We start from the raw sequence: 21,436 nt of genomic DNA on the forward strand, positions 1-21,436 counted from the left end.
ATAGTATTCTTTGACTGAATGTTTTGTGCAAATACTGGACCAATGTAACGAGAAGTGTGATTGTTAATAAAAAATAAAAAATACAAACCATTTTTTGGTTACTGCGTCCACGTTTATAGGCTACAAGTACATTGAAATTATGACATTTGAAAGTAGCTAAAACAACGACCTGAAGGACTTTCAACCAAAACAGGCAGTAGAAGGACGTATTTTTATAGGTGTCTTTTCAACGACACGAAAGTTGTCTTTTATACAGTGGGGCAAAAAAGTACTGAGTCAGCCACCAATTGTGCAACTTCTCCCACTTAAAAAGATGAGAGAGGCTTGTAATTTTCATCATAAGTACACTTCAACTATGACAGACAAAATTAGAAAAAAAATCCTGAAATCACATTGTAGGATTTTTAATGCATTTATTTGCAAATTATGGTGGAAAATAAGTATTTGGTCAATAAAAAAAGTTTATCTCAATACTTTGTTATATACCCTTTGTTGGCAATGACAGAGGTCAAACGTTTTCTGTAAGTCTTCACAAGGTTTTCACACACTGTTGCTGGTATTCTGGCCCATTCTTCCATGCAGATCTCATCTAGAGCAGTGATGTTTTGGGGCTGTTGCTGGGCAACAAGGACTTTCAACTCCATCCAAAGATTTTCTATGGGGTTGAGATCTGGAGACTGGCTAGGCCACTCCAGGACCTTGAAATGCTTCTTACGAAGCCACTCCTTCGTTGCCCGGGCGGTGTGTTTGGGATCATTGTCATGCTGAAAGACCCAGCCATGTTTCATCTTCAATGCCCTTGCTGATGGAAGGAGGTTTTCACTCAAAATCTCACGATACATGGCCCCATTCATTCTTTCCTTTACACGGATCAGTCGTCCTGGTCCCTTTGCAGAAAAACAGCCCCAAAGCATGATGTTTCCACCCCCATGCTTCACAGTAGGTATGGTGTTCTTTGGATGCAACTCCGCAATCTTTGTCCTCCAAACACGACAAGTTGAGTTTTTACCAAAAAGTTCTATTTTGGTTTCATCTGACCATATGACAGTCTCCTAATCTTCTTCTGGATCATCCAAATGCTCTCTAGCAAACTTCAGACGGGCCTGGACATGTACTGGCTTAAGCAGGGGGACACGTCTGGCACTGCAGGATTTGAGTCCCTGGCGGCGTAGTGTTACTGATGGTAGGCTTTGTTACTTTGGTCCCAGCTCTCTGCAGGTCATTCACTAGGTCCCCCCGTGTGGTTCTGGGATTTTTGCTCACCGTTCTTGTGATCATTTTGACCCCACGGGGTGAGATCTTGCGTGGAGCCCCAGATCGAGGGAGATTATCAGTGGTCTTGTATGTCTTCCATTTCCTAATAATTGCTCCCACAGTTGATTTCTTCAAACCAAGCTGCTTACCTATTCCAGATTCAGTCTTCCCAGCCTGGTGCAGGTCTACAATTTTGTTTCTGGTGTCCTTTGACAGCTCTTTGGTCTTGGCCATAGTGGAGTTTGGAGTGTGACTGTTTGAGGTTGTGGACAGGTGTCTTTTATACTGATAACAAGTTCAAACAGGTGCCATTAATACAGGTAACGAGTGGAGGACAGAGGAGCCTCTTAAAGAAGAAGTTACAGGTCTGTGAGAGCCAGAAATCTTGCTTGTTTGTAGGTGACCAAATACTTATTTTCCACCATAATTTGCAAATAAATGCATTACAAATCCTACAATGTGATTTTCTGGATTTTTTTTTCTAAATTTGTCTGTCAAAGTTGAAGTGTACCTATGATGAAAATTACAGGCCTCTCTCATCTTTTTAAGTGGGAGAACTTGCACAATTGGTGGCTGACTAAATACTTTTTTGCCCCACTGTAATTATATATTTTTTTACCCCTTTTTCTCCCTAATTTCATAGTATCCAATTGATAGTTACAGTCTTGTTTCATCGCTGCAACTCCCGTACGAACTCGGGAGAGGCGAAGGTCGAGAGCCGTGCTTCCTCCGAAACAACCAAACCAAGCCGGACTGCTTCTTGACACAATGGCCACTTAACCTGGAAGCCAGCCGCACCAATGTGTCGAAGGAAACACTGTTCACCTGGTGACCGTGTCAGCGTGCACTGCCACAGGAGTCACTAGTGCGCAATGGGACAAGGACATCCCTGCTGGCCCTCCCCTAACCCGGACAACGCTGGGCCAATTGTGCGCCGCCCCATGGGTCTCCCAGCTGCGACAGAGCCTGGACTCGAATCCAGAATCTAGTGGCAGAGCTAGCACTGCGATGCGGTGTCTTAGACCACCGAGGCACCGGAAGGGCCTTTTTCAATGTCTTTTTAAGGACAGTTTGCTGGGTGGGAAGCTTCCCCAAACCTGAAACTCACACGCCACGTATGGTGTTTAATATAACACTCATACATAAAAATAAATTAAGAGTGGAAATCAAATGCCTGTCCAACTAATTTGTTCTGGCGCCAGCCCTGGTGAGGCTTGACTCACATTCATATCACTTGTTCATTTGACTAGCTCAGCATTCTCCTTAGTGGGTGAAGTGTCGGGCGGTGAATGTGAAAAGAAGCATTTTATGTGTTTGTTGCACTCACTGGTAGTGATTCTGTTGATATTTTCTAAAACATTTCAAAGAAAGGTCCTCTTGCAGTGACTGTGGTATGTTATTGGATTTCCCCACTAAATGACTGAAATGTGAAAATGGGAACCAAATCATACAGAAACCAAAGATCCAGAAACCACAGATCCTCAAATTTGAAGGCATAGCGAGGTCACACCACTTCCCATTTCATGCAATGCCCTAGCCTAGACCCCCCCCCCAACCCCCCGCTGACTTCCTCCGATTCTCATGAAGGAGCCGTGTGGGAGGAGGACACATGCAGAGAGAAAGAGAGAGAGTAAGACAGGGGACAATAAAGCCTGAGCATCACAGGGGAAACTTATTGTGTGTATTTGTCCGACAAAAGGTAACCCCTGAGACTGGAGAACACAAGGTCGTTGTTGGAATATCAGTGGAAGGTCTGAGTAGCATCCTGTGTTGTCAGCAGTAAGAGAGATCCACCCACAGACAGGCAGACAGAGATACTCGACCATCCAACAGGACAGGAGCCGTGTCCTCTCATCACACAGCCAGGAGGTAGAGACCTCCACCACTTTTCCCCTCAGAGAATCTCTGTCCTGCTTGCTGAAGGTTAGTCTGTATCAGACTACTTAAACAAATATATAGGAACTGCCTTTCTATTTGTATAGAAGCTACTGGAGATAATAGTTTGTGGAGATATGTCTATGTGTACTACTCCACATAACTATGCTGTACAAATGAAAGATGTATGCAGGTGCTAATTGTTACATAGCTAAATGCAAAAAGGAATGTGTTAATTGTTCCCTTGTATGTTAACATTACACACGGACACGGTGCAGAATGTTTTATCTTTGTTTCACAGAGTTTTACTCATCTATAGCCCCATTTATACCTGGTGCTAACATTACCCCTTTGTCCTGATCTCTGATTCTGTTTGTGCCCATAATTAAAATACACATTGTGATCTGATTTTCATCACATTTTCCTAACCACCTCCGGAGCTAGTCAGGCACAAGTTGTATCTGGATATGAATCAAGTGTAAACACATCTGGATGGTCAAACAATTTCAATCATCATTATACCGGCATCTAAAATCATTGACCGGTAGCACTATTGACCTATGGCATCAGTAATTTTCTTAAAATAAATAAATTCCTATTATTTTGAAAGAAAATCTGTATACAGGGAGACATCAGCCAATCTGGTCACAATGCGGACACATTGAACGGATAACACAAAGATTTTAATACAATGTATAGGGCTGACAAACCTTGATCAGAAAGTGATTGGATCATAGAATTATGAAATAGAATACTAGAATGGACATGCACCTTCTTATGATGGGATAAAGGACAGACATTTTGGTCAGGGAGTTGATCAAACATGGTTTTGCCAGTAAGACGGGGCACAATAAAGCCTGAGCATTAAAGAATTTATCTGCACTGTATGTTTGTTAGCTAGCTAGCTAGCCAGACAACTTCAGAGGAATTATTCAAATTAACTGGCAATATGCCATCATTCCATTCAAACAATGCATTCAACCCACAGCCATACACTGGCTGAAATCAGTTGATGATGGGACTTAGATAAGTTGTAAATGCAACAGATACTGATGTTGTATCATATAATAGCTCTCACAGCTTCCCAAGAAAACAAAAAGGTAGACGTTTATGGCCTGTATACATATATTTTAGAGGCTATTTATACAGAAAATGTGTATAAAACCCATATGAACTGTATTTGTAATTATATTACTATGTTATGCCTCTACTGCCATTAACTCCAATTAGACTGGTTTGGATTTGTCCCTGACCAATACAGCTGCCATTTTCATCACATTCTGTAACTTTGAGGGTTTATGACATATCCCCTTTAGTAATTTAATAGGATCTCTATGGACTGGATCATATTGTTCAGATCACGAAACACATTTTTCTGCAAGGTGTAAAAGAGGCTTCTGTGTGGGCTGAATAACTTGGCTGAATCATTCTTACTAAGCCTATTGTTTTAAGTTTTATGTATTTTAAAAAACAAAAACGAGTAGGATTCAGCAGTTTATAAGTTCATACTTGGGCGAAGTTGTACAAATGCTACAGAAAAAGTAAAAATGTTCTACCTTGATTTGTTTTTTTTTGACCACCAGTAATCCATATTTACAGCTATTGACTTTCTCTGCACTAAAGAGGCACATCTGTAACCAAATTCTAGTGACACCATTTTACGAGACTGTACGTACGTTGAAATCAACACTGTCTCTCTCAGGCATGGCCGGCAACTGGATCACTGGCCCATCCAATCAGACAACAGACTTCGGCAGCGTGTTCACTCACCAGGTACAGCGCTGATGATGTCGTAACATAAGGCACCTGTGCTTTTATGTTTATACCACACAAGAATGCAATGAAATTATTTAGATATGAAAATGAAAATATTGAAAATGAAAATATTTCATAATGCCCTAAGCCTATTATATGCTCTCTCATAATAATCTCATAATGATCCTGACTAAATACTGACAATAATACCAGTTATAATATCAGATGAAAAGTTAAACATAGAAACATAGAAACAGCATATTATAAGACTCATTATAAGACATTACAGGGATGTTACCCAGCCCCAGTCCTATCCACCCCAAGTCAAAATGATCTTGGCTTACATGTCAGTCTACAAGTGGGCTTTGCTAATCGTCATGACACAAATTTGTCAGCTAGGTGGATGCCTTAATCTAATGTAAGGCCAAAGAAAGTGTTCAATATTGTGAAATGTGGGGTGGCAGGGTAGAGGTATGTGGTTGATTACCTCCCACTAGTTAAAAACGGATTGAATTAACATATGTTCCACATAATTTAAACCCCCCAAAATCTATGCGATTCATTTGAATCAATGAAGAAAACTGATTGGATTTTAAAAGGTCATCCACGTAAAGGCATTTCATTTTTTTTTCTCACCAAACTTTTAACCTAAATGGTGACATCTTTTGTTGATTTCATGTTGAATTCACGTTAGTTGAAAACTCAACCAATGTAAATCAAAACTAGAAGTTGAACTGATGTCTGATCTCTTTTTGTTTTCTTTTCTCATATCTGCGATGAGGCTCTGGCTCAAAGAATACAGCTATAGGTTTAAAAAGCAAACGTTATGTGCAAGAAAACTATATGAATGACTGATAGCTACATGTACACTAAAATGTTTGTGCTGTATAGGCATGCATACACTCTTAGAGAACCCATCTAGAACCTAAAATGGTTATTTGGCTGTCCTCATAGGAGAACACTATAAAGGACCATTTTTGCTTCTGAGTAGAACCCTTTTTGGTTCTATATTATACAGTGCCTTGCAAAAGTATTCACCCCCTTGGTGTTTTTTGTTGCATTACAACCTGTAATTCAAATTGATTTTTATTTGGATTTCATGTAATGGACATACACAAAATAGTCCAAATTGGTGAAGTGAAATAAAAAATGTTTACTGAAAAGAGGTACGTGCATATGTATTCACACCCTTTGCCATGAAGCCACTAAATAAGATCTGGTGCAACCAATTACCTTCAGAAGTCACATAATTAGTTAAATAAAGTCCACCTGTGTGCAATCTAAGTGTCACATGATCTCAGTATATATATACACCTGTTCTGAAAGGCACCAGAGTCTGCAACACCACTAAGCAAGGGGCACCACCAAGCAAGCAGCACCATGAAGACCAAGGAGCTCTCCAAACAGGTCAGGGACAAAGTTGTGGAGAAGTAAATGAGGGGGAAAAATGGAAAGAATATGGCACCACAACAAACCTGACAAGAGAGGGCTGCCCACCAAAACTCACAGACCAGGCAATGAGGGCATTAATCAGAGGCAACAAAGAGACCAAAGATAACCCTGAAGGAGCTGCAAAGCTCCACAGCGGAGATTGGAGTATCTGTCCATAGGACCACTTTTCAGCTGTACACTCCACAGAGCTGGGTTTTACGGAAGAGTGGCCAGAAAAAAGCCATTGCTTAAAGAAAAAAGCAAATAAGCAAACATGTTTGACGCCCCAAACATATTGGAAGAAAGTACTCTTGTCAGATGAGACTAAAATTTAGCTTTTTGGCCATAAAGGAAAATGCTATGTCTGGCACAAACCCAACACCTCGCATCACCCTGAGAACACCATCCCCACAGTGAAGCATGGTGGTGGCAGCATCATGCTGTGGGGATGTTTTTCATCAGCAGGGACTGGGAAACTGGTCAGAATTGAAAAAATTATGGATGGCACTAAATACAGGGAAATTCTTGAGGGACACCTGTTTCAGTCTTCCAGAGATTTGAGACCGGGACGGAGGTCCACCAGGACATTGACCCTAAGCATACTGCTAAAGTAACACTCAAGTGGTTTAAGGGGAAACACTTAAATATATTGGAATGGCCTAGTCAAAGCCCAGACCTCAATCCAATTGAGAATCTGTGGTATGACTTAAAGATTGCTGTACACCAGCATAACCCATCCAACTTGAAGGAGCTGGAGCAGTTTTGCTATGAAGAATGGGCACAAATCCCAGTGGCTAGATTTGCCAAGCTTATAGAGACATATCCCAAGAGACATGCAGCTGTAATTGCTGCAAAAGGTGGCTCTACAAAGTGTGTGTCTTATTTCTTGTTTGTTTCACAATAAAAAAAATGTTTAATCTTCAAAGTGGTAGGCATGTTGTGTAAATCAAATGATACTAACCCCCCAAAAATCTATTTTAATTCCAGGTTGTAAGGCAACAAAATAGGAAAAATGCCAAGGGGGGTGAATACTTTCTTAAGGCACTGTACATGGAACCCAAAAGTGTTCTACCTGGAACTCAAAAGGGTTTTCCGATGGGGACAGCAGAATAACCCTTTTGAAACCCTTTTTTTCTAAGGGTGGATAGGTGCAGTACACTTACACTGATGCTGAGACATAGCATACGCTTCTTCAACAAATGTGTTTGCGTTATCCTATTTTTATGTATCAACCACCTCTATTCGCATTCTTCAGCCAGACTCTCATCCTGCTTCTCCCCACCAGGTGCTCCCAGTTCTCTACGTGCTGATCGGCGGCGTGGGATTGGCTCTCAACAGCTTGGCTGCCTGGATCTTCTTCCGGGTGCCCAGCGACTCAGGCATGGTGGTCTACTTAAAAAACATGGTAGTGGCCGACCTGCTGATGCTGTTCACCTTCCCCTGGCGCGTGGCCAGCGAGCTCGGCCTGGGCGGCTGGCAGATCCGTGTGGCCGTGTGCCGCTACAGCGCTGTGCTCTTCTACTCCTCCATGTATGTGGGCATAATCTTAATGGGCCTCATCAGCCTGGAGCGCTACGTCAAGGTCGTAAGACACTCGTCTTCCTGCACACACCCCCTGCAACGAGTGGGGTTCACCCGGGTCCTGGCCCTGCTGACGTGGAGCCTGCTGCTGCTTTCCGTACTCCCCAATGTCATGCTGACTAGCAAGCCTGCGGATGAGGAGAGCTCCAGGCACTGTGTGCAGCTAAAGACCCCCCTGGGTCAGCAGTGGCACAAGGTGTCCTCGTATTTCGGTGTGGCCCTGTTCTGGGCCACCGTACTGGTTCTAGCCTTCTGCTACTCTTCCATTGCCCACCACTTCTACAAGTCGTACCGCCGTGTTCGCCAGGACGACAGCGGGGTGTACAGCAAGTCCAACTGCAGTATCTTCAGCCTCCTGGCCGTGTTCTTCATCTGTTTCGTGCCCTACCACATCTGCCGCGTGACCTACACCCAAAGCCAGTTACCCGGCTCCGGCTTCAGCTGGCACAGCCGTTATATGCTGTTCCAGGCGAAGGAGGTCACCCTCTTCCTGTCAGCACTCAACGTGTGCCTGGACCCCGTCATCTACTTCTTGATGTGCACTAAGTTCCGCGAGTCACTACTGAAGAAACTGCCCAGAGGCAGGGGAGGGCCAAAGAGATGTTCCCTTACCACAGAACAGACTGTTAGTAATATGTGATGAGAAGAGGAGAGGAGAGAGAACAGGTGAGTTGAAAGAAGAAGCATATGTGGAAAAATAGTAAACCATCAAAAGGCAAGAATTCTAATACTTGATACAGTATGTGTTTATATATTGCAGGAAGTTCGACTGACCCTTTTGTAATGAACTCCGCTGAAGGCATGTCTGCACTGCATTAGAAATTATAACAACAGACATTTGTTTCTAGAAAACACCTTTACAGTATTAAAAATGCTTACATTCCATTGCTACTGATGCCATAGGATAAGACATGGGTTAAGACATTTTTTGTTGTTGCTTTAAATCATGTCAATGTTGTTTTGAGGTTTGATTAAATAAAAATATTTTTTTGCTTTAATCATGTCAATGTTGTATTCCGTATCGTTCACACATTCTTAAGCCTTAGCCCCATCCATCTCTTTAAAGATTCACATTTGAGGCCATGTGGTAAATGCATGCTATATCAAATAAAATCTAAGTTTATTTGTCACATGCACAGGATACAGAAGGTGTAAATGGTACAGTGAAGTGGTTACTTGCAAGTCACGGACACCAATGTCTTGCTTCCAGACAAACTAAATACCTTCTTTGCTCGCTTTGAGGATAATACAGTGCCACATGCTTCAAGATGGCCACCATTGTTCCTGTACCCAAGAAGGCAAAGGTAACTGAACTTAATGACTATCGCCCCGTGGCACTCACTTCTGTCATTGAGAAGTCCTTTGAGAGGCTAGTCAAGGATCATATCACCTCCACCTTATCCACTTCAATATGCTTACCGCCGCAATAGGTCCATACCTCTGCCCTATTCCACCTATACAAGAGGAATACCCTATGTAAGAATGCTGTTCATTGACTATAGCTCAGCATTCAACACCATAGTAACCTCCAAGCTCATCATGAAGCTAGAGGCCCTGGGTCTCAACCCCGCCCTGTGCAATTGGGTCCTGGACTTCCTGACAGGCCGCCCCCAGGTGGTGAAGTTAAGAAACAACATCTCCACTTCGCTGATCCTCAACACTGGAGCCCCACAAGGGTGCGTGCTCAGCCCCCTTCTGTACTCTCTGTTCACCCATGACTGCGTGGCCATGCACGCCTCCAACTCAATCATCAAGTTTGCAGACGGCACAACAGTAGTAGGCTTGATTACCAACAACGATGAGACATTCTCCAAGAGGAGTTGAGGGCACTCGGAGTGTGGTGTAAAGCAAAACAACCTTTCACTCAACATCAACAAAACAAAGGAGATGATTGTGGACTTCAGCAAACAGCAGAGGGAGCACCCCCCTATCCACATCGACAAGACAGCAGTGGAGAAGGTGGCGTACACATCACGGACAAACACAGATCGGCTACATACCGTAGCTAGCTACACATCCATAGGCATTCAGTTATTTTTATCCTCCACTACACAATAAGCAAGTAAACAGTTAACTAGCTATGTTACTTCAGCTGCATTGCAAGGCAAGCTTACACAATTGTACATACAATTTGAAGTAAATGCTTTAGCTAGCTAGATTCTTTACATCCACTGTTTCCCAAGACGACAGCCTGGTGTGCTAGTTTTCTCAGGAGTCCCTAAAACATTAAACAACACGAATTATAATGTCATACTCATGTCATTAGCTAGTCAACTAACTTGCTAAATAGCTATATTTGTAAATTAACTTTGTCAAAAAGATGTGCACAATTGTTTGTCTCTACATTAACTAACATATTCCTCTCAATTGTTGATTTTTTTGCTTGACACATTATGACATTATAACTGCTGACAAAACATGTAAGTAGTTATAATGTCATATATATATATATATATATATATATATATATATACATACATACACACATGTATACAGATATTTTGGATATTTTGCAGCAAAAAGTAAAAGTTGGTTTAATCCCCAAGTGGGGGCAGTGTACACATACACACAAACACATCTCCTCTGTGGTTGTAATAGATAGAGATACATTTTCATGGCTGGAGGAATGTCTAGAAGAGAGGATGTCTCAGGAAACTAGAGGCCTGAACAATAGCATTCCAGAGTACCAGGCAGCCACCAACTCCTCCATAGGGCTCTGACGGGCCGTGCCCCTCATTTCATGGTTGTGGTTCCAGAACTATCTAGAAGAAAAAGAAACGCACACCTATTAAGACGAGGTGCTGGCTAGCGGAGTAGAAAACTTGAAAATAAAATAAAAGAGAGCCGCACACTCTAGGAGCTCAGATGCAAAAATGTAATTACCAACGTTTCGACAGCCAAGCTGTCTTCATCAGGGTATCATCACAAACACACTCTCCTAGGGAGGGTGACATGTTCGATGCCAATATAACGCAGAGACGAGATCGAGTGGCCTGCCTCCAAGAAGTGGGCCGCAACTGGATAAGTAAAGTTTTTACACTTAATGGTGCTACGATGCTCTGATTCGCGCTTTGTTTTACCTACATAATTTTTACCACAAGGACAAGTTATAAGATAAATAACTGCCTTAGTGGAGCACGTAATAACACCTTTTATTGGGATTGATTTCCCTGTTTGTGGGTGTTTGATCTACATTTATAAGTGCCATTGCATTGAGCACAGCCATTACATTTGTAATTTCCATCCAGTAGGGGCGCAAATAGACGTTGTTCAGGAATATCTTGGGGTGGTAAACCAGAGTTTACCAATTGGTCTCTGAGATTTCTGCCCTGCGAGAATACGACCAAGGGAAGGTCCGAAAACACATTACCGAGACTATCATCGGATTTTAGGATGTGCCAATGTTTGTGAACAATTCCCTTAATTTGTTCAGAGCACTTTGAATAGCGGGTAGTTAGAACGCAAGAATGCGTCTTTTTGCGAGTCTGACCTTGAAAAAGGTCATGTCTCGTTTTGTTTTGAAATTTCTCAATGGCAATATTAATCTGATCATTCTTGTAGCCCCTCTCCTCTCCCTCTATAAGTGCCATTGCATTGAGCACAGCTATTACATTTGGGTGACAACTATCAGCCCTCGTCAAACTGTTACGATCAGTAGGTTTCCTGTAAAGATCAGTGTATAGAACATTATCTTCACACAAGATCAGAAGATCAAGAAAACTGATTTGACGTGTATCAGATTGCATAGTAAATCTCAGATGCTCAGAACAGGAGTTAAGAAAAGCATGGAATGCCTGGAGCTGTTTTGCATCACCCCTCCATTAAACAAAAATATCATCAATATACCGTTTCCAAATAATGATGTGAGGCAAGAAAACATTTGAGAGGATTGAAAATAGATTGTTTCTCCATGTAACCCACATGTTACAATGCATGCACTGGAAGGTAGTTCATTAGGGTCACGTTGCAGAAGAAAATGTTCCATTGCTTCAATACCGCCCTCGTGTGGATTATTAGTGTATAATGACTCAACATCAAAGTAACTAACAAGGTATTCTCAGGGAGAGGATCAAGAGATTCAATGATAGAGATCCTACTACTTGTGTCCTTTACAAAGGAGGGGAGCTGTTCTGCGAGTGGTCTAATAAAAAAGTCAACAAAAGTAGATAGAGGGGCCGTTACTGCATCAATGCCCGCTACAATAGGGGCTGTTACTGCATCAATGCCCGCTACAATAGGGGCTGTTACTGCATCAATGCCCGCTACAATAGGGGCTGTTACTGCATCAATCCCCGCTACAATAGGGGCTGTTACTGCATCAATGCCCGCTACAATAGGGGCTGTTACTGCATCAATGCCCGCTACAATAGGGGCTGTTACTGCATCAATGCCCGCTACAATAGGGGCTGTTACTGCATCAATGCCCGCTACAATAGGGCGCCCTGGAGGTTGTGTAACATTCTTGTGTAATTTCGGCAAAGTATAGAAAGTGGCAATTTTAGGGTGTTGAATAGCCAAAAAAGCATGTTCTTTTTTGGTTATCTGACCAGAACTTAAATACCCATCTAGGACAGTGAAGATAGTGTTCTGAAATTGGGAAGTGGGGTCACTTCTGAGTTTCTTGTAAAAGGTGTTGTCAAGTAGCTGTCTATGACACTCATGTACATAAACTGTCCTATCCATGAGTACAACCGACCCACCCTTATCAGCGGGACATATAAGGACTGACATATCGGATTGTAAATCAAGCGAAGCTTGTTTTTTATTCTTAGGTAAATTATGGAAAGATTTGGATACCTGTTTATTAAGGAGATGTCCAACATCATTTTCCACAAGTCTGCAATATGTCTCGATAGAGTGATTGCGATTGGCTGGAGGTATAAAATAACTCTTGCTTCTAAAAGGAGTCGGAGTATGTGCAGGAGAGCAACCTACTGGTTCAATAGAAGTGTCAGGAGGCAGGCCACTGTGCAGGAGGCAGGCCACTCGATCTCGTCTCTGCGTTATATTGGCATCGAACATGTCACCTCCCTAGGAGAGGGGGTGACCTTGATAATTTATTGTTAAAACGAGAGGCTGTCTGGATCTTTAATTTAAAGACCCCTGCGCCCTTCGGTCTCAACGTAGACTTTGATCTGAAGCCATTCTTGTGATTATTGTGACTTTGCCATTGTAATTGTTTGTAAGCTTGTGTAGTCAAATTAATCTATGATCATTTGTTGTTTGTATGCTGTTCTTTGTATGACATTTTAATATTTGATTATTAACCAATAATATTAGGCCACTCTTGGCCATGATTACAGACACCTGTGTCTTTTGACACTATATAAACGAGTCATCCTGCAGTGTTTGTGATTATACCCTGATGAAGACAGCTTGGCTGTCGAAACGTTGGTAATTACATTTTTGCATCTGAGCTCCTAGAGTGTGCGGCTCTCTTTTATTTTATTTTCATGTGGTTCCGGAACTGACATGGCCAGTCATTTTTAGCATACACATTTCAAAAACATGCTGGTTAATGTTGAATAAAAAAAACTGTGATATAAGAAGAAAATGAGTCAAGAGTTCAAGACTGTACATACCGGTGTTGAGTGGAAACAAACTACTTATCCCATACAGCATTGAGGTATGTGTCGTCCAGTCACAGAGCAGATGCAAGTCACGTGATCGGCTGTCAGCTGCCGTTATGTGTTCGCTGGCGGATCATGTGGCTTGTATCTGCTCTATGATTGGACAATACAATCCGCAAGGCTCACTACATCAACATACGAACGGTCTTGCAATCTTGGGAGAAAATAGAATGAAAATAGAATGTTGCACAGTAATATCGCTATCGCTAATATTTATTATCACAACGGGTTCCAAGCATTGAGGATCCACTTCCTGGAACTGCTTGTCGGTGCCCTATCATCCTCCTCATGTTCACTAATTTCCCCATTCACCTTCAAGTTGCTGTATAAGGGGAAATAAAAACATAAAACCTGCTAGCTTGATATACCACTGGGGTATTTATGTGGTTCTTACTGAATTAAATGTATTTGTCGGATGTGTGTGAGTTGATGACAACTCCAGGCAGTGCTACAGCTTGTTTGTATCAAACTGCACAGACAAGGGCTGCGTTTCAAACACGTAAAAGACACATCCTCCTCCACTTACCCTCGCCTTATGCCCTTGGGGGAATCCCAGCGGCCATATTTGTCGTCGGTCCAAACAATTAGCCAAGCAAGGGAAGTTGGCAAAGTAAGCCCCTCAGCCCTCGTTTGTGATCAAGTGTACAATTCTGTTCACTCCGGGGCCTGAAACACCCCATAACTCAATTTGCGATGATTGTATTACATCCGCTCAGAAAAGTCAGACAAAACTTAAAACCAACATCAATATGGAGAAGTCAACATACAAGTGTAAGTAAAAACGAATGTAAATAAGTTATGCTACTAATGCATATGACGGCACAAACACGTATCGTAAAAGTAAGGATGTTTTTGTTTGGTTAGCTTTTGGAAACATTAGATAGTGCATACAACTTTCCCTGACATTATAATTTCTGATTTACCAGATATTGTCGAATGGCTAGTACTCGATGTCTGCGGATGCATTGTCTTCCAGCCAATATATGAAATACAATCATAATTGACTGTAGCGCATATAAAACACACACAGCCGGGCAAGGAATTTATTCCTCCCTCACCCATTGCCTTGCAAGTGTCAATTCATCATACTTCATGATACGCCTTCTGAACTGTCCACTTAATTTGAGGACTGAGGGGAGAGGGTGTGTCTTTTACTTGTTTGGAACACAGCCAAGTAGGGAATTCAAGAAGTGATGTTTTGTGGATGCTCCAGATGACCTTATCACACCATCGTAATGAACTCAATTCAATGAGGAGAACTGCTACGGGGCAAAAAGTATATATTTGTCAAGCGACCTCTTGATTTGACTTCCAAATGCAGTACCTGAGACCTGAATTTATAGTATTGACTGATGACCTATTTAGCTATCACTACATCACTGTTTCTTGACTAGACAAATATTTCCATGCGCCCTCTTCCTCTCTCTCTAGAACACATGCACGCTCACACACATGTACACACGTGCATTCAGGCATTCTTACTCTCGCTCTCTGTCTATCACCAATACACACAGAGACACATACACACACACCCACATTCATACGCATTCACACTACCTCATGAAAAAGGAAGTTGTAGAGAATATAGAGAACATACTTTGATCTAACCAGGCGGTCCAGCTGACATACTGTATCTTTGGAACAGAAAGAAGGGTAAGAGATATATTCATAACATTCTCTATTACATAGTGATAACTTAATAATTCTGCAACAAATGAGTGAATTTTTTTTTTTTTGTAACAGCTTAAGAGAGCAATAGTGGAGCGATGCAGATGAGCATATCTATTTCCCTGTCAGTTAAGTATTTTACATATCATGGTAGTACCACTTTCATGCATAAGCATGAATAAACGATGTATAGTTTACATTCTATTCATAAATGAGTATTTTCAAATGTATACTATTACTTATAAGCAGTTATAATGATTTATTGATGACTACTACAAAGCTTAACCAAGATCATTAATGAATTGTTGGAGATTGACAAAGATGCTGTAAGGAACTGAGGCAGAAGAACGTTGATATTCGAGGATCTGTATAACAGATAGATAGGAGGGTTGTTCCACGAATAGAGAGACATTTGTGTCCCTTTGATATTTTAATTCATTTGAACATAGGCCACATGGAAAATTCAATAAATATATATATTTTTTATTTGAATAATGACTTGCTAAAGTGCCAAAATGTATCATTTTGAGATGCCCCTCTGTGCATCCTCTGTGACTTCTAGGAAGATTTTTAACCTCTTAACACCAGACCTTTTCCAAGTTTTCACCCTTATTGTAAAGCCCTAGTTGTGTTATTGCTTTGACAAAGTCATTTCTGAAGATTATTATGTAATTCATGTGATTAGATGAATCACTAATCACATAAAATAAATATTCTTAAGAATCCTGTCCCTCAATTTAAGGTCAACCTTCTTACGTGAACTGGCCTCCCTTTTTAATATGGTGCAACTTTAAAAATAAAAAGCTGGTTCTACTCTTTTTGGCCATTTTGTGGTGGAAAACTGAGCACGTCGAACGTAACACGTCAACCCTTTTACCCATAGATAGACGGGCTAGAAATGTTTTAATGATTCCATTTTGGGAGGAATGGACAGCTATTTCAATACATCCTCTGTACAGACCATGAACTACACTGTGGGAAATGGTTCTGGGTCGGCCTCTTGCGGCTTGATGGAGATCTCCGCACACCCATTCTTCACCGTAACCTACTCCCTGGTCTTCCTGGTGGGCGTGGTTCTCAACGGCTTCACGGTGCGGGTCTACTTCTGCCGAGCCCAGCGCCACCAATCCAGCGTGACAGTATATATGCAGAACCTGGCCGCGGCAGACTTCTTCCTCAGCCTGTGTTTGCCTCTCCGCATTGCCAACTACGCCACCCACAACTCGACCATCATGCGCCACGTGTACTGCAACTTTGGAGCCACGGCCTTCTACCTCAACATGTACGCCAGCATCCTCTTCATGGAGTACATCGCAGCCAACAGGTATTTATTGATAACTGACAAGTCCATGTCTGTCAGCCTGTATGCCATGGATTTGGTTGTTCTGTCTGATAGCACAGGCAAGAGGTTCTATAAAGAGGGAAATAGCAGTGGGAAAAAATCATGAGAATGCCCCTGCTAGCCAGCATCAATGGTTGAGACATTTTCCCATTGTTTACAACAGATACTGTAGGTGTTGTGTATATATAATCTTTATCCATTTAATTTTTTGGGACTGTAAAGAGAAAAGGCCAGCTGACCCTATCAAATTCCTTTCCCATGTCCAGTGACACAACTACAGCAATCTTGTTTGATTTGGATATGTGAATCAAGTTGAATAGTCTTCTTGTGATGCTGCGTAAGTGTCGTCAGTGCTAGCTACCCTTCAAATGTATATTTTTTTGTTGTTGCAAATTTCACCTTCAAAAGGTGCACATTTCACTGACACCATTCAGGTTGGCAGCCATGTTCATGAATACAACATCAGTAAGACTCAGTAATGAGTCAGTTCTCAATTCATCTTACCCCTGCTAAGCCATCCTACTGCCTACAGGTACCTGAAGATCGTCCGTCCTCTGGAGACCCACACCCTGCAAACGGTGCGCGCTGCCCACTACATCTCCATGGCAACCTGGGTCACCCTTCTGGCCTCATCATCTGCGTACCTGACCGTATCCCTCCTCACCACTTGGGGTGCAGATCTCATCCCCGGTACCATAGGCTGCGACTCCCTCCACAGCACCCAGCTTCTACTGCTCTACAAGATAATCCACAGTTTCTCGGCCGCCATCTTCCTCTTTGTTCTGTTTTCCCTCATCTTCTTCTACTGGGGCACCATCCTCAGGCTGCGACAGGCGCAGCTAAACCAGCAGAAACATCCTTCCTGTGGATCCGGAAGGAACCTCAGCCGCTCCAAGAGAAACATGCTCGTTCTGGTCACTGTGTTCTGCGTGTGCTTTGTGCCGTACCACCTGGTGCGCCTGCCCTACACCTTCCTCCGGCCCTTCTTGCACAGGTGTTACTGGCATCAGGCCTTCTACTACATGAAGGAGCTGACAGTGCTGCTGTCAGTCCTCAATGCCTGCCTGGACCCACTCATCTACTTCATCTTCTGTAAGACCTTCAGGGCCCAGCTGGGCATGCAGAGGCGTCATAGTATAACAATGGCACAGCCAGACAGTACAGGCCCACCGCTAGGAGCTAGGAGAATTAGCCAGGGGAACCTGACCACCCTGCCATGCACCCAGACAAGGACGTCGTTCAGCATGTCGAGACGGGCCAGTGTAATTTAGGACACACCGCACTGCCCTCCTCTGGTACATTTTCTATCTACTAGAAATTATTTGAACTTTGTATTGGGGGAAAAAATATAAACTGCCTAGAATGTCAATACTTGTTTTGGAGGCTAAATTTGATGTCTCTACTCAATACAGAATATGACATGGGTTACCTATGGGCATCCTTTGGTCTAGATAGAACATACATTTGCCTATTTGCCTTGTACTGCTATTTTGCCCTGCTGAGAGCCTAGACCTTGGCTATAAATTTTCCTGTAATAATAAACTCAGACGACAGCTTGACCTGACTATATGTAACCTGTGGTTTACCTTAGTGATTTAGACGGCGAAATATATTGTTTGGCCTTGTTTCTGTCCCCAACCTCTCTATTCAACCTACCTGCACAAACACTCTTAATAAATGTCTCTAGCATTGTTGTTGTCAAAAGTACAATATTAATCATTGTGCGTTCAATCAATCAAATCATGGCAACACGTACAGCCAGATAAAACACCCGGGTTAGTGTCTGTGCACTTCGTGTCTTATGTATTTGTATCAAGCTCCAATAAATGATACACATTAGAAATGAGTACCTGTCATAATTTCCATGTGTGATCAAAAGCACAGATTAGGGAACAGAAATGACACTTCTCTATTGAGCACATCTTATTTCTGTGCATCAGTTCCTGTAGCAGATACAGACCGCCGAAACCCACCACAGAATTTCCTGTCCTCAAAATGTAAAACCTTAAAAGCATAACATAATATAGCTAAAAGCTTTTTGTTTTTGTGTGGTATGAGGAAGGCTTTTACAAGAGGAAGTCCAACATAGAGAATGACAAAACAATATTGTAGCAAATAAACCTAAAAATAAAATATGCAATTAAAGTGCATCCTCTTTTAAAGGGTTAGATTACACCTCAGTTTCTATTGCTAAATAGACATGTCAAATAGGACATTTCAACAAAAAATAGGATTGTTTCAATCTACTATACAAATGGTGAGATAATGTCAAGCAAACGTAATCCTTGGGTATAATGGGATAAAAACATTTTTTTTTAAAAATGGTTAGATTGTTTACAAATTGGTGAGATTCAGAATGGAAATCTTTTTCTCGCTTCCTTTTACCGGTCCCTGACTGTCTAGGATGTGTCGTCTGGGTATATACGCTAAAGAAGTTGAACATGAAACTCATAGTGTTCACCACTTCCTGTAATCTCATTTTAAACAGACAGTGACTTCGGTGACTCAGCTGAAAACCAACAAACAGACACAACGGAGGAGTGACATTTAGAGTAAGGTTCTCATTATTTATTTTTTAAACAAGGTTCATAGGTGTTGTTCTAAGATCACTGCAGTACACTTGTTTATGTTTTGCTGGCTGGCCTCAGTTTTCTAAACTGATCAAATTTGTATGACCTAACCACATGTGGATTTTTTTTGTCAGTCAAAGGTGCATGTTGTGTTAGACTATCTACTCCCCAATTGATGATGACGCTTCCCACAAACTCCACCGATGACACCCTCCCTCAGTGCGTTGTCAATGACCAGATGGAGCCTTTCAGCGTGCTCTACATCCTGGTCTTTCTCACCAGCATAGCTGCCAACCTGGTGGCTCTGTGGGTGTTCATACACAGCTACAATGACAAGAAGAGCATCAATGTCTACCTGGTCAATCTCCTGACCGCTGACCTCCTGCTCACCCTGGCCCTGCCCTTCAAGGTGGCCAAAGACCTGGGTGTGGCGCCCTGGGGCTTCAGGGTCTTCCACTGCCAGGTGAGCGCCGTGGTAGTCTACATCAGCATGTATGTGTCCATCTTCTTCCTCACCTTCATCAGCATTGACTGCTACATGCAGATCAGGTATTATTATGGTTTCGAAACTGTCTTTTGAACTTATTTTAATGTTGTACTATTGTTAATTATTGTGTAAGGATTATTAGCATTTTTTTGGTTAAATGTTTTGCTAGAATTAGAGGCACTTTAAACAGTGATTGATTGATTTATTGATTGATTGACCCAGCCAGAGCTCCAGACTGTTCCGTTTACAAGAAGTGGGCTTCGCCAGGCTGATGTCAGTGACGGTGTGGCTACTTGTGCTCCTCATCATGGTGCCCAACATGGCCCTGCCCATCCAGGACGTCCCAGAGAGGAAGTTCCTGAGCTGCTCCAAGCTGAAGCAGGAGGTGGGACTCCACTGGCACGGCCTCGCAGTCTTCCTCTGTACCATCCTGTTCCTCAACGCGTCCACGGCTGTCCTCGTCTCCAATGGTCTGGTGCTAAAGAGGTTGCTGGCGAGCAGGAATGACCCTGAACAGTGGCGCCATGCTCGCCGTGCAACCATCAATGTTACGGTGGTGACGGCAGCGTACGTGGTGTGCTTCGTGCCATACCACGTGGTACGAACACCTTATACGCTGGCCCAGACCGAGGTCATCACTCCAGACTGCCAGACCAAGAGGCACCTCTTCCTGGCCAAGGAGTCCACATTACTGCTGGTGGTGCTGCATCTCTGCCTGGACCCCGTGCTCTACTACTACTTCTCCAAGACATTCAGACAGAGGGTCAGGGAGGTGTTCAGGAGTAGGAGGAGCAGGCGGGATTCGAACACCAACCCAAGCCAGTGAAGACTTGAAGCTACAGCCAATCACTGCCAAGGAGTAGGAGAGAGAGAGGGGGTGACAGAGATAAAAAAAAACAGAGAATGACCGCCGTATGAAAAACATTTTACAAACCACTTTACAATAGAGTAGCCTGTAAGGCCTCGACAAAAATGATTCTTCGCTGTGAGGTGTTTTATGCAGTCCCATGATGTTGTGATGTTATGATTGCATTATTTTACATTTCATTGTTGCATGATCACACTGAATTAAAGTAACAGATGATTGCTTCTTTTTTTCGCTAAATTCCTGCATTTCAACACATTTTGACATAGTGCAGAGAAAATGTCTAGTTTTATAATGGTATTCTACACATTTTGTCATTAGATTAAGAGAAAATGTTTCAGTTTTAAAGCTAATTTCCTGCAATTCTACACTTTTTTGTTATGGGGCAAGTTTTAAGTTTTATAACTCATCTCATGCTTTTGTTCATATTTTGCTAGCACACGGTGTCCCTGACTAGCAAGCTAGCTAGTTAGCTAACACACAATGTCGCTCTAGCCTCTCACCTGCTGTGCTAGCGGGAGACGGGGGCGACTGGTAGACAGTGCCTGTCTGGCATGGTTTTCTCCGGTATGCAGCAGACGGGAGGTGTGGGTGACACCGTGTACTAACTAACTAAAAGTAGCACAAAGTGTTGCTAACTAGCTAGCTAGACCCACCCTAGCTAGTTAGTTAGCTAGCACATGGTGTCGCCCCAGCCTCCGGTAGATCTGTGCACTTCGTGTCTTATGTATTTGTAGCAAGCTCCAATAAATGATACACATTAGAAATGAGTACCTGTCATAATTTCCATGTGTGATCAAAAGCACAGATTAGGGAACAGAAATGACACTTCTCTATCGAGCACATCTTATTTCTGTGCATCAGTTCCTGTAGCAGATACAGACTGCCGAAACCCACCACAGAATTTCATGTCCTCAAAATGTAAAACCTTAAAAGCATAACATAATATAGCTAAAAGCTTTTTGTTTTTGTGTGGTA

The 21,436-nt window shown here is 42.5% G+C and overlaps 2 protein-coding genes across 6 annotated transcripts; both read left to right on the forward strand.

Annotated features, from left to right (window-relative positions):
• The first annotated feature begins 4,833 nt into the window (after positions 1–4,833).
• On the forward strand, positions 4,834–8,776 carry LOC139386307 (P2Y purinoceptor 14). The gene is made up of 2 exons (XM_071131822.1): positions 4,834–4,902; positions 7,601–8,776. Exons 1-2 carry the CDS (start codon positions 4,834–4,836, stop codon positions 8,534–8,536), a joined length of 1,005 nt encoding a protein of 334 aa, XP_070987923.1. The 3' UTR covers positions 8,537–8,776.
• Positions 8,777–15,090: 6,314 nt separating this feature from the next.
• Positions 15,091–20,684, forward strand: LOC139385934 (G-protein coupled receptor 171-like). Of its 5 annotated transcripts, none has more exons than XR_011628991.1 (5): positions 15,091–15,179; positions 15,270–16,518; positions 17,069–17,831; positions 19,025–19,088; positions 19,241–19,312. XR_011628991.1 is itself a non-coding variant. In XM_071131235.1 (5 exons), the coding sequence occupies exons 4-5, from the start codon at positions 19,282–19,284 to the stop codon at positions 20,417–20,419; spliced, it is 978 nt and encodes a 325-aa protein (XP_070987336.1). In that variant the 5' UTR covers positions 15,091–15,179; positions 15,270–15,318; positions 19,025–19,088; positions 19,241–19,281; the 3' UTR covers positions 20,420–20,684. The 5 variants fall into 5 exon arrangements, 4 of the variants coding, with proteins under 4 accessions (XP_070987336.1, XP_070987334.1, XP_070987337.1 ...); XM_071131235.1 differs by lacking the exon at positions 17,069–17,831 and adding an exon at positions 19,816–20,684 and having other exon boundaries at positions 15,270–15,318; positions 19,241–19,655; XM_071131236.1 differs by lacking the exons at positions 15,270–16,518; positions 17,069–17,831 and adding an exon at positions 19,816–20,684 and having other exon boundaries at positions 15,113–15,179; positions 19,241–19,655.
• Positions 20,685–21,436: the final 752 nt, after the last annotated feature.

This window comes from Oncorhynchus clarkii, chromosome 27 (assembly GCF_045791955.1).
Source record: "Oncorhynchus clarkii lewisi isolate Uvic-CL-2024 chromosome 27, UVic_Ocla_1.0, whole genome shotgun sequence".
Lineage (NCBI taxonomy): Eukaryota > Metazoa > Chordata > Actinopteri > Salmoniformes > Salmonidae > Oncorhynchus > Oncorhynchus clarkii.

What these genes read in the sequence shown, in the direction of transcription:
- LOC139386307 (XM_071131822.1), top strand. Translation starts at nt 4,834, where the DNA reads ATGGCCGGCAACTGGATCACTGGCCCATCCAATCAGACAACAGACTTC. An exon ending in GCAGCGTGTTCACTCACCAG is followed by an intron (nt 4,903 to 7,600) that starts GTACAGCGCTGA and finishes TCTCCCCACCAG; the next exon opens with GTGCTCCCAGTTCTCTACGT.
- LOC139385934 (XM_071131233.1), top strand. Translation starts at nt 16,121, where the DNA reads ATGGACAGCTATTTCAATACATCCTCTGTACAGACCATGAACTACACT. An exon ending in GAGTACATCGCAGCCAACAG is followed by an intron (nt 16,519 to 17,068) that starts GTATTTATTGAT and finishes TACTGCCTACAG; the next exon opens with GTACCTGAAGATCGTCCGTC.